A 16,710-nucleotide genomic window follows, 5' to 3' on the forward strand; every position below is an offset into this window, starting at 1 on the left:
ATCGACAACGTGAAATGGATGAGCTTCGAGAGGGAATAAACCAATGAAAAGGCAAAGCTTAAGAAAAGCAAAAGAAGACCACCATAATTTCTCAAGAATGTTAGAATTGGAAGGGATTATACTCTACAACCTTAGCAAGATTAGTGGAATGCCAAAACGAAAAAGAAAGATTGAAAGTCATACTAGCAAAAGAGAAAAGAAAGCACTTCGAAATACTGAATGAAAAAGAATCACTTCACTAGGTGATCCAAGGGTTAGAGCTATAACTACAAGACCACAATAGCTATATTTCAGCAATGATATATGAATGGCATAGAAGGGAAAAATATTAGATCTTCACATGTGATTTAGAAAAGGATGCTCACATGAGATGGAAGACATAAAGCTTAGAGAGGCAACAGTACATAGAGCACTTGACTAATCAAGTTTGTAAGGCAGTGAAAAAAGCATGAGAGATGGTTGAAAAAGTAGAAGCATTAAAAAGAGAAGTTAATCTCATAGGAGAATATGGACAGCGCCTAGTGAACTTTTTAGATGAAGCGAAAGACCATTATGAGCAAGTCAAATACTTCTATAGATATAACTCTAAGATGGTAAATCCTATGTAATAAAAGTTGTATGGGATCAATAAAAATTTTTAATGTTGAAATTCATCTAAAAGTAAATATCTTTCACTTGCATTCATGCATCATATACATCATTTTTCATAAAATAAAATTTTTAACACATAGCATTCTAATTTTTTCTTTTTTTTCTTTTTCAAAATAAAAATTTTATGGTAATAAAGGTTCAAGAATAGCTTGTCCATCAAAAATTTTGACCTAACCTACTCGTCATCCATATAATACTAGGATTCAGACAAGAATCATGGAGCAAAAACAGGCCAGTCGATTTGAAAAAATTAAAAAAGCTCAAGAAAAACTAAGAGGGGATCTCAGTACAATAATGGATATGCTCAAGAAACTTGACAAGGGAAAAATAGTTGAAGAAAATCCTAACTTTCAAGAGCAATCACCAAATATGGTAGATCTTGTTTACCCTTCAAAGTTTGAGCCACGACTGATCCAACCTTTACAAGAAACTAGAGTACCAATTCCTACTCCCGATGGATATCTCAATCCTTATCCAAAAATGACATCTACACTTACTCCAGGATAATTTCAAAATTTTGTTAATCCTGTTATGATGAAAAAACCACCTGAGCCAATCTTAGCTCCTGATTTTGATGATCTCAAGGAAAGAGAAAAGTTAAAGATCCAGAAACCTGAAAAAGTAGAAGATACCAGTACCCGAGAGAATATGAAGTTATTGGAAGAAAGACTTAAGGTTGTAGAGGGAATGAATTTTTATGGCTCCACAGATGCGACTGACTTTTGTTTAGTTTTAGATGTGATCATTCTGCCTAAATTCAATGTCTCTAAATTTGAAAAATATGATGGCACAAAATGCCCGATGACCCATATCACCATGTATTGTCAAAAGATGATAGCACATGCTCGTGATGAGAAGTTGTTAATGCATATATTTCAAGATAATCTTACGGGTTTTGTAGTTAAATGGTATGTTCAATTAGATAGAACTCGTATTCATTTTTGGGAAGAGCTTACAAAAGCATTCCTTACATAATATCGACATGTCACGAATCTAGTTTCAGACCGTCTATCTCTACAAAGTATAGAAAAAAAAGTAATTAAAAACTTCAAGGAGTATGCACAAAGATGGAGAGACGTGGCTGCACAAGTTCAACCTCCTCTCACTGAGAAAGAAATAACTATTTTATTTGTGAACACCCTGAAAGTATCGTACTATGAGAGATTGATAGGCAATACAACCAAGAACTTTACAGATATGGTGATATCAAGTGAGATCATTGAAAACACCATAAAAAATGATAAGCTCGATGCAGGAGAGATAAGTGGAGTAAAAAAAGGTAGAGCTCCTAAAAAAAAAGAGAATGAAGCTCAAGCAGTGAACTATATGAGGTAACAATCAAAGGTTTCACACCTTATCCTACACCAGTCTACCAAACCCATTACCCTTCTGTAAACCATGTTACATCCATCCCTCATTCATACCAGTCATTACCATAACCAGCTTATCCACTCTATTTTCAGCCATCATTTCAAACATGCACCTACAATCGTCCTGCTGCACCTATCAGACCAGAATGGAGATCCAGTCTTAACAATGGTTTGAAAGCCCCGAAAAATATCCAAGAAAAAATCACTTTCGATCCCATTCTCATGACATACACATATTTGTATCATCGACTTGTTGAGAAATATCTGCTTGCTTCTGTTATCGTTGAACCCTTGAAACTTCCATTTTCTAAGTGGTATGACCTCAATGCACATTGTGATTATCACTATGAGAATCCAGGTCATTTCACTGAGAACTGTACTGCTTTGAAGCGTAAAGTGCAATGGTTAATCAATGAAGGAGTATTAAATTTTGATACCAACCAACAAGGGCTTGTTAAAAGAAAAAAACTCAGTTTTGAGAAAAGATGAGATTTTAAAGTTGTTGAGTCTCTGCTGAGAGGAGCCATTTTCATGAGATTTTAAAGTTGTTAAGCCTTTGCTAAGAGGAGCCCTTTTCAAGATGAATTTTTAAAGTTGTTGAGCCTCTGTTGAGATGAGCCTTTTTCAAGATGAATTTTTTAAAGTTGTTGAGCCTCTGTTGAGAGGAGCTTTTTTCATAAAATTTTTAAAGTTGTTGAGCCTCTACTAAAAGGAACCTTTTTCAAGATGAATTTTTAAAGTTATTGAGCCTCTGCTGAGAGGAGCCTTTTTTCCAAGATGAGATTTTAAAGTCATTAAGCCTCTGTTAAGAGGAACTTTTTTTAAGATTTTAAAGTCGTTAAGCCTCTGTTAAGATGAGCCTTTTTCAAGATGAGATTTTAAAGTTGTTGAGCCTCTGCTGAGATGAGCCCTTTTCAAGATGAATTTTAAAGTTGTTGAGCCTCTGTTAAGAGGAGTTTTTTCAAAAGAGATTTTAAAGTTGTTAAGCCTCTGCTGAGAAGAGCTTTTTTCATGAAATTTTTAAAGTTGTTAAGTCTCTGCTGAGAGGAACCTTTTTCAAGATGAATTTTTAAAGTCATTGAGTTAAAGTCATTGAGCCTCTACTGAGATGAGCCCTTTTCCAAATGAGATTTTAAAGTTATTGAGTCTCTACTAAGAGAAACCCTTTTCAAGATGAAATTTTTAAAGTTGTTGAGCCTCTGCTGATAGGAGTCTTTTTCAAATTTTAAATTTCCAAAAGTTGTCGAGCCTCAAGTGAGAGGAGCATTATTGATTAAAAAAATTTTTTTGAATTTCGGATAAAATTGTTATCTTTGTCTTTGCCCTATTACTGATTATCAGTAATGTGCAAAGAGGGATAGTTGTGGACATCAATTTATCTAAAATAAATAAATAAATACGTATAAATATAAAATATGAAATACAAGAAAAAATAACAAGAATAATACAAAATACAAAACAAAAAATATAAAAAAAGAACAAAAAATGAAAAAAAAATTGAGGATGGCAGTGGTGCCATCCCTGGCACCACTGCCACCATATCTTACCATGCCCTACTCCCCATCACCTAAACCTACCACTATCAGATATGGCCAAAAAAATAAAAGAGGCATGGGGCTCGTGCTTAAACCCCATGTCGAGCCCCATGCCTTTCCCCCCAAACACGCATGACTGAAGCTCTATAAATAGAGCTCCTAGCAAAGTCAAAAGGGACACGGAGAGAAGAAAAAAGATGCTGTAAAAATGAAAGGAAAAAAACATAAAAAAAATACACAGTTCTCTCGTAAGGAGGAACCCAGCGCCGAGCTTCTTGCACAAAAAAAAGAGAAGGGTCAGTTTCAAAAAAAAAAAAAAAGGGTCAAAATACAAAAAAAAAATTTTCACCGAAACTTTGAAAGCAGATCTAGGGAAGTGAGGACTCTTTTTGGTGAAAAAGACCTCGGATCTGAACTCAGGAGGTCGAGAGGAACATTTTGGTATTTTTTGAGAATTTTTCGATCACCGACGACGGCGATCGACGACCATGAAAGACGGTGACGGCGATCGATAACCGACGAAGGCGGTGGTCGGTCGACACTGTGTTAGGGTGAAGAAGAGAGAAAAAAAAGCGATTTTTTTTTGCTAGAAAACGAACGAAATGAATGAAAAAAAAAATTTAACTTTTATATAAACTGTCAATAGCCAAAACGACGTCGCTTCAATAAACGCCCAAAAAAACGTCGTTTAGGCCAATGAGGATCCGCGAGTAAACCCGCAACCAGACCTGGGGTCCGTACACCCGACCCGACAACCTGCTTCTCCATCAACCTCTAACCGATCTGACTGGACCTGAACCAAACCATCCAGATCGAATCGAACCGATGCTGAACCGCCCAAACCCAGCCGAACCGTCAAACTGGACCGTTGACCTGTCCGGTTTAGGTAAAAAAAAAATTTTTTTTGAATTTTTCTTATTTTTTATATATTATTTTATTAATATTTATGCATATTAAAATATTATTTGTTAGATTAAACGATGAAATATGTGGTTAAATTTTTATAATTTTGTTAATTTTTATAATAAATTTAAAAAAAACAAAACAACATAAAACAAAATAATATAAAAATAAAGTTAATAATAATACTAAACCAATAAAAAATGTAAGAAAAAGAAATTTTTATCCGACGATGAGATTCAAAGGTATTCTGAGTAGTGATGCCTACGAAATCTCTAGGTGAGAAGATTTTTTTTAAAATACTGCCACCAGACCTTATACCTCATTTAATCTAACAAATAAATATTTTAATATGCATAAATATTAATAAAATAATATATAAAAAATAAGAAAAAATTTAAAAAAAATGTTTTTACCTGAACCGGACCGTTACGATTCTGTTCGACGGTTCAATTGGGTCTGAGCGGTTCAGTACCAATTCGGTTCGGTCTGGACGATTCAGTTTCGATCCAGTCAGATCGATCAGAGGTTGATGGACAAGCGGGTCGTCAAGTCGGGTGCGCGAACCCTGGGTCGGGTCGCGGGTTGACGTGCGGATCCTTTTTGGCCTAAACGATGTCGTTTTGAGTGTTTATTGAAATGATGTCGTTTTAGCTATTGACAGTTTATATAAAAGTTAAAAAAAAAAAATTTCATTCATTTCATTCATTTTTTAGCAAAAAAAAATCTCCTTTTTTTTTTTCTCTCTTCTTCAGTCGAACACAATGCCGACTGGTCGTCGACCGCCATCGTCGTCCTTCACAATCGTCGATCGCCGTCGTCGGTGGTTAAAAATTTTTTTAAAAAATCAAAATGTTCCTCTCGACCTCTTGAGTTCAGATCCGAGGTCTTTTTCACCAAAAAGAGTCTTCACTTCCCTATATCTGTTTTTAAAGTTTTAATGATAAATTTTTTTTTGTATTCTGACCTTTCTCTTTTTTTTTAAACTGACCCCCCTCTTTTTTTGTGCAGGAAGCTCGACGCTAGGTTCCTCCTTATGGAAGGATTGTGTATTTTTTTTGTGTTTTTTTCCTTTCGTTTTTGCAGTGTCCCCTTCCTTCTCTCCGTGTCCCTTTTGGCTTCGCTAGGAGCTTTATTTATAGAGCTCCAGCCAGACGTGTTGGGGGGAAAGGGCATGGGATGTAAGCACGAGCCCCATGCCTCCTTTATTTTTTTGGCCATATCTGACAGCGGTACGTTTAGGTGATGGAGAGTAGGGCATGGTGAGATATGGTGGCAGTGGTGCCGTGGATGGCACCACTGTCATCCTCAATTTTTTTTTTCATTTTTTGTTCTTTTTTTTGTATTTTTTGCTTTGTATTTTATTTTGTATTTTGCATTATTCTTGGTATTTTTTTCTATATTTCATATTTTATATTTATACGTATTTATTTATTTATTCTAGACAAATTGATGTCCACAATTGTGTTTGGTATTATATGAAAAAAAAATAAATCATATAATACAAAATATCCAAAATAATCTTAAAAAAATATTTAATACTTATTAAATCAATAATTTATAAAATAATTAAATAGTATTTTATAGAAAATTATTAAATATAAATCAATTTTGATAAAAATAATTTCTAAAAAAATAAATTCATTAACTTTTAGTCAATAGAAATTTATAATATAAAATATTTTTTAGAATAAGTAATTAAAAAATTAATTTTTTAAAATTTTTAGTGATAAGTTTCTTAGAGTAATGTTAATTATATTTGTGCGAAGATAAATTAGTCAAAAAAAATAATATTAAAAATTAATTTCTCATAGTAATAAAATTTTTTCATCTCTTTGGTTTGAGAATTAAATTATTTTTTTAGATAGTGATTTTATCACTTCAATAATTTAAGATCACTGTTATCTAGAATTTTTAAATTACTATCAAATAAAATGATATAATTATTAAATATAAATCATCATAATTTTTAAACAAATTATTCCATACCAAAGAGAATTGAATGAACAGATAAATGAGCAAAGTACAAAATTTAATTATTGTTCTAAATCCATAACTCTAAAAATAATACTAAAAATCTTCAGCTGCTTGACCTAATAATCAAATAAACCTTAAAGAAGACATAAGATTGAGGTTCGACCCTAACCTCTTCCCCTCCCCTTATTGATGTAGGGCTCTGCCCCTTAAAATAAAATAAATAAATAAAAACAATACTAGAGGCTATAATTTTTCTCCCAATGTCAAGAAAATATATATTTAGGTCTTGTCAAGCATAAAGTTAACAAAATGATATCATGCATGTTTTAATGAGATTAAATTAATTAATTAACCTCATGATCATAATTTAAGTTTAACTTTTTTTTGTCTTAATTATAGCATCTTTACATTTTTACGATCTTTTGAAACATGCATTAAAACTTCAAATCATGGTAAAAATCTTTGAACCTTTTGCTTTTTATCCCTTAATGATGATTATTTATAGTCAACCAAAGACCACAAATCTTTTATGTGGTTGTCTTTCACATCAATTGAGAGGGCTAATGAAATTTATGCCAAACAAGAAAAGCATATCCTTTGCTTTTCATTTTTTGATTTTTTTAAAAATTTTTTATATTTAGTCTCAATCTTTGAATGAATACAAAATGAAATTTTCTATTGAAAATGACATTAAAGCCCAATAAAAAAAAGTAAAGTATCTATTGTTTTGAAGTTTTGAGGTTTAGACACATTTTTCTTGTACCTCCAATATGAAAAAAACAAAAAAGCCCAAAAAATGTGTTCTATGAATATATTATTAGAGAATTGCCATTCAAGTCAATGATGAAAGGGATGTGTTTGAATAAAAAAGTTAAAGGAATTGGATCATATTTGTTTAGGATTGTGAATATTCTTCAATTTTTGTTTACATTAGTTTATTTTATTTTGTAATTTTAGAAAGAAAGAATTATAAATTAATGAACAAAATAAATGTATTTAGAAAATATCATTTTCACCAACAACAACAAGAAGACATTATGCACATTGGGATGGCTAATTGTTGACTATATATAAAGAAATTAAAATATTTTCAGATTTTATCATGTAATCACAATTATTCAATATCTAAGACACATTTAATGTTTAAAAAGTCTTTTCATCCAAATGTACAAATCACAAGAAAGAGTTTACATGAAATTATCATAAAAGTTATGTTTTACAGCTATTCTATTGAAAGAGTTAAAATAAACAAAAATAAAATGTTTTTTTTTTTTTTTTGAGTTCTTATGTATGCAATGCATTTGGAAAAATGATATCATTGTTAAGGCATTGAAACATGGTACAGCCAGCCGTCCAGCCAATTATACTGTGGCCACGGCTAGCCTGCATAAAAATTTTATTCATCCAATTAAAATTCCTGCCTCCCTTTTTTTTTTTTCCTACAAGAAAAATCTTACGTGTTGAGCCTATTTATTGCAAACGATCAATCATCGTGTTTCATGATTTCTCCCTATTTGTCCCATATCGAAAAAAAATTTTATTTACTTTGAAAAAGATGGTCGAATTTTTTTATAGAAAAAATATATATTTGATTTAAATACTTGAATGTTTGTATTTTATCAATTTTTATCATTTCGATTATGAAAACCTAACAGTCAAATATTATATATAAATGGAACAAACACATAATTGCCAATTATTTTTTTTCCTAACTTTTTTATAAACATCTTTATAATTTATAACTGATGTTAATTTAATATCAAAATTTGTTTTGACTCCTAAAAATAAAAAAAAAAAATTATTACATTAAAAGAACAAAATCTTAATATAAATAATAAAAAAAAGACAGATTTAACTTCGAATATTCTTCATGTTTTTCTCAAACGTCTTTAACTATAAAATTAAAAGTTTGGAGATAATAAAAAAAAAAAGATTTTATATAAATAAATATATATATATATATATAAAAAACGTAATGGAAATACAAAAAATTGTCCCATTAAAAATTCCAAATTTCTTCCTAACAAGGGTTGACATACTGATGACTAATAGTTTCTTGTTGTACAAAAAGAAAAAAAAAATATATATATATATATAAATCAAAAGGAGCTAAAAACAAAGATATGCGATAATGGAGAATTATAGAACTTAATTTTGTTTTGGATTATTATAAAAATGGGATGTTCCTGCCGAAAAATTGGAATTTGGTCTTAAAATTATAATAAAATTAGCCATTTTGGCGCCACTCACGGTGCGAAAATGTTGACCTAGAATCTAAACACATGGTGATAAAATAATTTTGTCCCACCATGATTGTGACTACTTTTTCTTTTTATTTGATTTATTAAAAGGAAAAATATATATGGCAAAATAGTAGAGCAACTTCTCCATCAAATAGATAATTTCAAGGAGCTATATCTTTCTTTTGTCAACTAAATTTTAAATTTTGATTTTTTATATAAAATATTTCTAGAATGAAATTAAATCGAGGTGGGTGGATGATTTTTTAAGCCACTTGAAAAAAAGATTAAATTTAAATAAAACTTAAATTTGTAATTATATAATATTATCTTTTCTTATTGGTATTTGTTAAAGTTATATTATGAAAAGTTGTAATTATATATTATATTTTCTTAAATTTAGTGAAAATAGTGTATTAAATAAAAAAATATTTTTTAAAAATTAAATAATCATAATCAATACTTATAAACATTCCTTTAATAGATTCAAAATGAAATAATGAATTAACACAGTGCATTGATGATTGAAAAGAGAGAGAGAGAGTATCAACATAGTGTGAGCATAAAATTTATTGTTCTTCTGAAAGTTTTGTAAATGCTGTTCACAAAGCTGAACCCAGAAATTTTACTCGAAGTGAGAATAATCATATTCCCACGTTGTTTGGCCTGCTCTGCAACTGTCAACTTTACCCTACTTTCTCAGAAACTTTAAGATTCAAGCTCCATTTGAGAGACCGATGAGAATACTTCCACTGCTTCAATCAAAATGGGAATTTTATAATTGAATTTTTGAAGATTCAATTATAAAACCACTCTCTGATACGGTTAGAGCATTTTCACTTGTCTCTCAAATAAAGTCCGATGAAAATGCTTCTATTGCATTAAAAGGTTCATTTTATGATTGAATTCTTAAAGATATAGTCATAAAATCAATCCTAATTGCAGTGAGAGCATTTCCACCGACTCCCAAATGGAGCCTCGAGCAACAGTTTTGAAGGACAAAATAGCCTTATTTAATTGAGACCACTTCGGCTTATTGGAATCAGATATTTTGGATTTCAACCAGCTTTTGCTCTTTTCACTTTTCCTGCTACCACTTAAATGTGCACCCACTATCACATGGAATCCAATGGCAATTCATCCTGGAAATTCAGACTTGTTTGATTTTGTTTATCTTGTTGAAATTTCATGATCATACCTTTTTATTATTCTTTACCATTTTCATTAATTTTTAGATTAAAAGTAATGGGAGTAAAATATTTCAAATGAAGTTAAGAAAATTTGCCAGTACTAAGATCGATCCCAACCTCGTATCTGGCATAATCCATTTGTCCTTTCATTTCCATCAAATTTTAACAATTCAACCAATGTTTCATGGGTTAGTAATTCATAATTGCAGTCTTTAGCCTTTGTCCTTCCTATCTCTGGTATCCAATGGGAAATTATGTTCTTGTTCTTGCACAAAATTTGCTCAACGGGAGAGAACAAGCACCCCAAAAGCAAACACAGCTACAAAACAATCTCTATTATGCTAGAGCAAATGAACCCAAATAAGCGTCAACATCACTTCGGAATGGCGAAGCAACATCCCATTTTTAGTAAACTCTCTTCACGTTGATGCACTAACAATAGAATGAAGTAAAAATAATTTGTCTGAAACTCGGAAATCAAGTCATGTTTGTGAGAAAAGAAGATCAGCAGGATATAGAACATAAGGTCACCAAGTTCCGAACCATGTCAGAAAACATAACACTCTATAGGTTCAGTTTTAAAGGTTGCAATGAACAAATTGCAAAATTTTCTGTTCAGCTTCTTTTATGCCCTTCGAAAATTTATCATTAAGTAATTAAAAATACTCACGACAGAAAAGCGTTGTCATTGTGTGTCCAAACAAAATATGTAAAGAAAACATATTGAATTCCTAAAATCTAACCTTTGCTGTCAAAAGGAGGCCCAAAATCGTTGGAAGCTAGTAAGCACAAGCATCCCTCCAGTTAAAAACTAAGGCTCAAAATCCAAAGAAGCCAAGCTCACTGGCCTTCTCCTTCTCAAAAGTCTCAAAGTATTGATAAATGATTGTGACTGCAAGAAGAATACCAGTTCCTGACCCAATTGCTCCCATAAGATCTGCCAACACTGTGAGTGCACCAATGCACATGCCTCCAAATGCAGCAGCAGTCGGAATGTAACGGTTCAGCTCTTTCTGTAAGCTTCCCTCACGGTGGCCAGGCATAACCATTTGTTGTTCCTGCAAAACAGCAGTAAAAAAATGGTTCACCAATTGCACAATGAAGCCTGATGCTGTTCAACTGATGATCTACATAGCTTACTCATTTCCCTTGTGTACTCAATCATCCCAGACGCTCCAAAGTCAACTTTGGTATGAAGACTTAAACCTTTTGAAACTTAAGGGAAAAATTAAGAAAAATTTAAGTGCAACTATGAGGGGAAAGTATCCACATCCAAATATTGAAACTGAGTCTAACAAGCATAGATATCTATCATATAACCTTGACAACCACACTACCACAAAGGAGTCAAATCCCCCCAAACAAATACTGATTATGTAATTTAAAGAATATTCAGGATTTAATAATGATAATTGTTAAATAATCTAACATAAAATGAAAGTTGTCTACAAGCATAGGTGGAATTGACGTGGTAAAGGGGTATGGGTGAGACTTTTAGATTTTTAGGTATGATATGGACATTTTCAGTGTAAGTCTTGAAGTTTTTTTATTCTTTTGTTGGCAGCTAGCCAGCTACCCAGGGGTGGCAACAGGAAAGCAGGGGGTTGGCTCAGGGTGGGATACAGGGGATTAATTGGAGGGTTAAGCCAAGTGGGTGTAGGGTATGCTTTTTATTGAATATAGAGGTCGATTTAACTTATGCTATTCTATTATCTTTTGGTTTATTTGAAACATAAAATAATCTTATTATATCTATATACCAAGTTACTAGCTATACGTTTCAGGATATCATTTACAATATGACACATTCTATCAATAAAGAAACCACAATATAAAAACATAAATAGGTAAAAACTTTATTTATAATTATTGCAATCTTCATACTTTTTCCTAATTAAAAATTCATCTAACCACATAAGTAGGTCAAAATTTTGTTTTCTGCAAAAAGGTTGTACTCCAAGTTTTTAGCACGTGTAAACCAACAAATACAAAGTGAAAACGCAAAAACAAGCTTACAGAAACAAAGTAAACCTAAAGATGGGTTTTCACAGAAGATCACATACCCTGAGCTGCTTGGCAACATCTCTAGCAGATGATCCTGAAACTTCAATCCAAGTTTTTGAGAACAATGCACATGCTGACAACATAAACACAAGATAAAACAGCGCATGAAAAGGATTGGCTGCCATATCAGCTAAGCTGCAAGATAATATAAACATAAGTGTCAGCATAGGTTCCTAAGGAAGATACAATCACATTCCCAGGGTCAAAGTTATTGATTTAACCAACAAAAGTGTCAGCAGTAGAGAAAATGCCGGAGAAAATATTTGTTTGAAAAAAGGAAAGGTTCAATTCACCTTGATGGTGCAGTGATATAATACGCAAGGCCACCAACAGGAATGGATTGACCATTTGAATATTCAGATTCCTTCCACTTGCCCAAGAGATTCACAAAAAAGTTTCCACTGTACCTCCTGTACAGTAACTGCAGAGGGATACATGACTAGATGCATTATATAACAAAGCAACAGATATAGACGGTCATGTGTATAGAAGTAAACTACGGTACCTGAGAGATGAAGTAAAGGTTGGAAACAAGAGCAGAATGTAGAATGATGGGCATGTTAGAGGTGTAGAACAGCTTGATAGGATATGAACCTTGCTGCCCACGGGCATTCTTTGATCTCACAGGCAATACCACACGGAACCCTTGGAAGTAGATAACAATAAGAAAAACCAGGACTGTAGCAAGCAGATTTGTTACATTTGGAAGATTCTGCCGATAAAAGGCTTCTCGGAGAGCACGAATCTTGTTTTCTCGAGTTAAAAGATTATGGACAAATGCAATAACAGCCCCTTCAAACTCGGCACCCCTGCCACTGTTGATGGTTGTGGGGCTAAATGCCTTCCAGATTATGTTTTCACTGCAAATCAATCAAATCTCTTTTGAGTGCTAGCAATTGTAATTCTACCAATGATAACATCATGGAACCACACTCTGCTACACAATATTAGTGGTAAGACAATCAGAATTCTTAGTACACTTTTGTAGTAGATCCAAAAGACAGAAATAAAAATAAAAATGCTAAAAAAGCTCACCAGATATTGGTTGCTATGAAAAGGGAAATTCCAGAGCCTAGACCATATCCTTTCTGAAGAAGTTCATCCAGACATATAACAATGATACCAGCAAAGCAAAGCTGAAGGATGATGAGAATGGCATTTCCTACTCCAAGTTGGCCGACACTACCATACATCCCTGAGAGAACATAGGCAACAGCTTCGCCAATGGCTATCAAGATACCCAACAACTTTTGTGCACCATTTCTGGAAAGAAAAAGTATTCACCATACAAAATTATACATATTGGACACCAAAGAAGCAATTTGCAGCTTAAGGAAAAAAAATACAAGCCACCCGATTGCTTAGAAAAACCTCAAAGAGGTAAAGCACGAACACAGGTGTAAGCATGCATGAGTAATGCACATAATGTACACCAAAAGTTGCACTCCTACATGTAATAAAATTAGGTATCCCCAGAGACTTTAATCATTTTACAGCACAACCCTGAAGAAAATAAATCAAGCTGCCATTTTTAGCAAAGTTACAGATGCCAGTGTCTGACATCACTTCTAAAGCTACAACCAATAGAAACCTTAAGAGTAAAAGTCTAATGGAACTCATGAAGCCATACAACACTGAGAAACAGAAAGCTTGCAAAAAAAAGTAATCAATTTCAGTCAGTGACAATAGTTACTTAATAATGTAAAAAACAGAATTAAAAGTTTACCACCCTAAAAGATACTTACAAAAGGGCACGATCTTCACGAACATTGTTGTCCACTTCAATGATTTTCGAACCAGCAAGGAGTTGCATCACCAGTCCAGATGTCACAATGGGAGTGATCCCAAGCTCCATGACAGTCCCACGATTTGAAGCAAGAATAACACGCATCCAATAGAATGGATCAGCACCAGTTGTTGAATGTATGCCATAAAGTGGGAGCTGGCTACAAACCAAGAAAATGAAAAGAGAGATCACAGTGTATATGACCTTCTCTCTGAAGGGAACTTTCCTGTCAGCACTCTGAACTTCAGGCAGAAATGAGAGAAATGGTCTTACAAGATGAAGCACTCTAAATCCACCCCCCATCTTGTTTTATCCAACTCTAGAAACTAAACTACTGCAACCTGCACCAAAAATTCAGAGACATAAATAAGCAGATAAAGACGATAGAACTCCAAATGGTCCTAGCAAAATACAACCCTTACTCCATAAAAAGTCTGTTCCACATTGGAGTTGTACTTCTAACTCTTAAAGCAATGTATCACAAAAAACATGCAATTGACATGGGATGATTTCCAAGTTTGGCCCATCAGGCCCCTGCTAATTTATACCGTGCCCAACCTTTGGAAAACTCGAATTGGCATGCTATACATCTCAGATACACAGGGAGTTGAACAGAGATAAAATATTTTACTTCCGAATTGTAAAATGAAAGGGCAAAAGAAGGTAATCTTGTTCTAGACAAAAATTGAAGGTTTTCTTGATTATTCAAAATTTGAGTGAAAGATTTAAAACACCCAGACAATCCAGTAGTTTCCAGCCCTAAAATAACCTTGTAGATCGTGTTTTAAGGGCAAGGTCAACCATGAAAATTTAGTTAAAAGTGAACAACACTGTGGAACATCCCAAAATAGAAAGGCATCTAACAACACAATGATAGAGAAGTTAAAACACTCTAGCGAAGATTACCCCCGTTTGGAAGCGGAAAAGAGAATAATTCAACATCTGAAACTGTTAACAAAACTTCTTTTTTTTTTTCAAAAAATAACTTTTTCGAATCTCCGTAAAAACATATTTCTCCTCTTGATTTCATTTGACAAACACAACTGTTTTCGCTTCTGAAAGGAAGCTCAATAACAGAAACTCTACATATATACATTATATAACCTACCATTAAGATCTTCATAAATTCAACTCTCGTACTTATATAGGGCAAGAAGCTCCTAAACCCACAACCTAAATTGACGGATAGATTCCCCTTCAAAAATTGTCTAACCAATGATCCAAAATGCACTCATAAAAAACACAGTTCACCTATACGCGAGGTCTCAATCGATCCAAAGGTTCTCGTGTAGATGGCCCCAAATTCCTAATGAATGCATTGAAAATAAACTACTGGTTCGAAAAGTACTAAAAGGAATCTAGAAGAACTAAAAGGGATCTAGACTCGTAAAATCAATTCAAATTTTCTTCCACTTGAAACAATTCAGCCTTAAATTAGCAGAAATTATTCCAAATTTGAAAGAAAAATACATTAAAATAAAAAAAAAATTAGAAAAGAAAACCCTATATTTCTGCCATATTCGCAAAACCTTAATTAAATGCATTAGCAAAATCAGATCTTCCAAAGAAAAACAAAAGCACGATTTAATTATCATAAAAAAAACTAATAAAATTTTCTAAAATGAAAATAAAATCATGAATTTGTAAATCATCAAAGATCTAACAAAGAAACGCGAGACCAACCGTACGCACTGAAAGACAAAGGAACCGTACCGGAAAGCGAGGGTAATTTCTGAGAGGAAAATGTTTTGCTTGAGCTGGGTTTTTAAGAAGGGTTCCGTAAATGGCTCCGTTTATTAAAAAAAAAAAAGAAAAAAGGATACGACGCCAGGCAAATGCGGAGAAGGCACGTGGGCAACGAAATGACGTGGACAGATAGACGGCAAGTTTGACCCGGATTTGGTTGAATTGCTCTCAAATTTGTCAACGGGAGTATTGCATTACTTGGCACGTCCATCCTTTTCTGGAAAATAATATATCCTAAATTATGGGTTTTTTTTTTTTTTTTGGAATTTTTCCGCTCTAATCAAAACCTAGTTCATTTTTATTTGAATCATACTACTTATTTTATTAATTTTATTTTAAATTTTTATATCATCTTATATGATATATAATTATTGATATAAATTTAAATATGAATCTACTACTTTATGAAAAAATCAATTAATTAAAATTAAAATATTACAATAAAAATACTCTGTCAAAAGGTACAAAATTTTAATATAAAAGTGATGGAAACGCAAAATATTTTTTATTAAAAATTTTCAATTAATATTAACTAAAATTTCCGTACACTCAAAAAAAGGACGAGAGAGATAAAAAAAAATCGGTGAAAAAGAAAGTTGTAAAGTTTAAATATTTTTAATTGCGTGTGAAAAAATATTAAAATTTTACAATTAAATTTTTATGTTGTATATTTATTATGATTAACCTTTTTTTAATAATTTTTAATTAAATTAGTATTTTTGGACTCACAACATCAAACTTGGATATAAAATTTTATTTTTAGTATAAATTAAAATTAACAAAAGAAGAAATTCAATTTCTTTTTAAAAAATTTTTTAAAATGCTCAAATTTCTAAAAGGCCCATTCATATTAGGTAGGTTAAATTTGGTGCAAAGGCTTTTATTGAACCTACTAGCCCAATCAAAAATTGTTTCTACTAAGTAGTAAGTCCATAAAGACTAAAATTTTGAGTTGAGAGAAGTCGCTTTAAAAAAATATTATAAGTATTTTTTTTAAAGGAAGTGCAGTGAATAATTATAATATTTAAAAGTATGTATAAAATATAAAATATTATAAATATTGGTTAATATAAAAACAAATTTATCTTAAATACATTTTTTTACAGCAAAAAGCACATTTTGAGGTTTTTTTTTTTTTTTTAATTTGGGTTTGTAAACTAGACTTTTAGATTAAGAAGATATATTTTTTATTATTTAGTACTAAGCCCAAAAGCTTTTAAGAATTTCTTTTTTATTTTTGTTTTAAAACAA

At 32.1% G+C, this 16,710-nt stretch overlaps 1 protein-coding gene across 4 annotated transcripts; it reads right to left on the reverse strand.

The window, feature by feature from the left end:
• Positions 1-10,462: 10,462 nt before the first annotated feature.
• On the reverse strand, positions 10,463-15,561 carry LOC111275944 (uncharacterized). 4 transcript variants are annotated; one of them, XM_022861599.2, is made up of 7 exons: positions 15,427-15,561; positions 13,673-14,054; positions 12,963-13,190; positions 12,433-12,787; positions 12,221-12,348; positions 11,927-12,062; positions 10,463-10,921 (listed from the first exon to the last, which is right to left on the reverse strand). In XM_022861599.2, the coding sequence occupies exons 2-7, from the start codon at positions 14,014-14,016 to the stop codon at positions 10,682-10,684; spliced, it is 1,431 nt and encodes a 476-aa protein (XP_022717334.1). In that variant the 5' UTR covers positions 14,017-14,054; positions 15,427-15,561; the 3' UTR covers positions 10,463-10,681. The 4 variants fall into 4 exon arrangements, with proteins under 4 accessions (XP_022717334.1, XP_089610370.1, XP_089610369.1 ...); XM_089754244.1 differs by having other exon boundaries at positions 14,136-15,546; XM_089754243.1 differs by having other exon boundaries at positions 15,397-15,501.
• Positions 15,562-16,710: the final 1,149 nt, after the last annotated feature.

Source organism: Durio zibethinus, chromosome 25, assembly GCF_047325235.1.
Source record: "Durio zibethinus cultivar Kanyao isolate XHJ-2024 chromosome 25, ASM4732523v1, whole genome shotgun sequence".
Lineage (NCBI taxonomy): Eukaryota > Viridiplantae > Streptophyta > Magnoliopsida > Malvales > Malvaceae > Durio > Durio zibethinus.

Bases quoted from the DNA above. Each gene is read 5' to 3' on its own strand.
- LOC111275944 (XM_022861599.2), bottom strand. From the start codon at position 14,016: ATGGGGGGTGGATTTAGAGTGCTTCATCTTGTAAGACCATTTCTCTCA. The intron at 13,191-13,672 runs GTAAGTATCTTT...TTTTCTTTCCAG, and splicing joins CGTGAAGATCGTGCCCTTTT to AAATGGTGCACAAAAGTTGT. The intron at 12,788-12,962 runs GTGAGCTTTTTT...ATTGATTTGCAG, and splicing joins TTCATAGCAACCAATATCTG to TGAAAACATAATCTGGAAGG.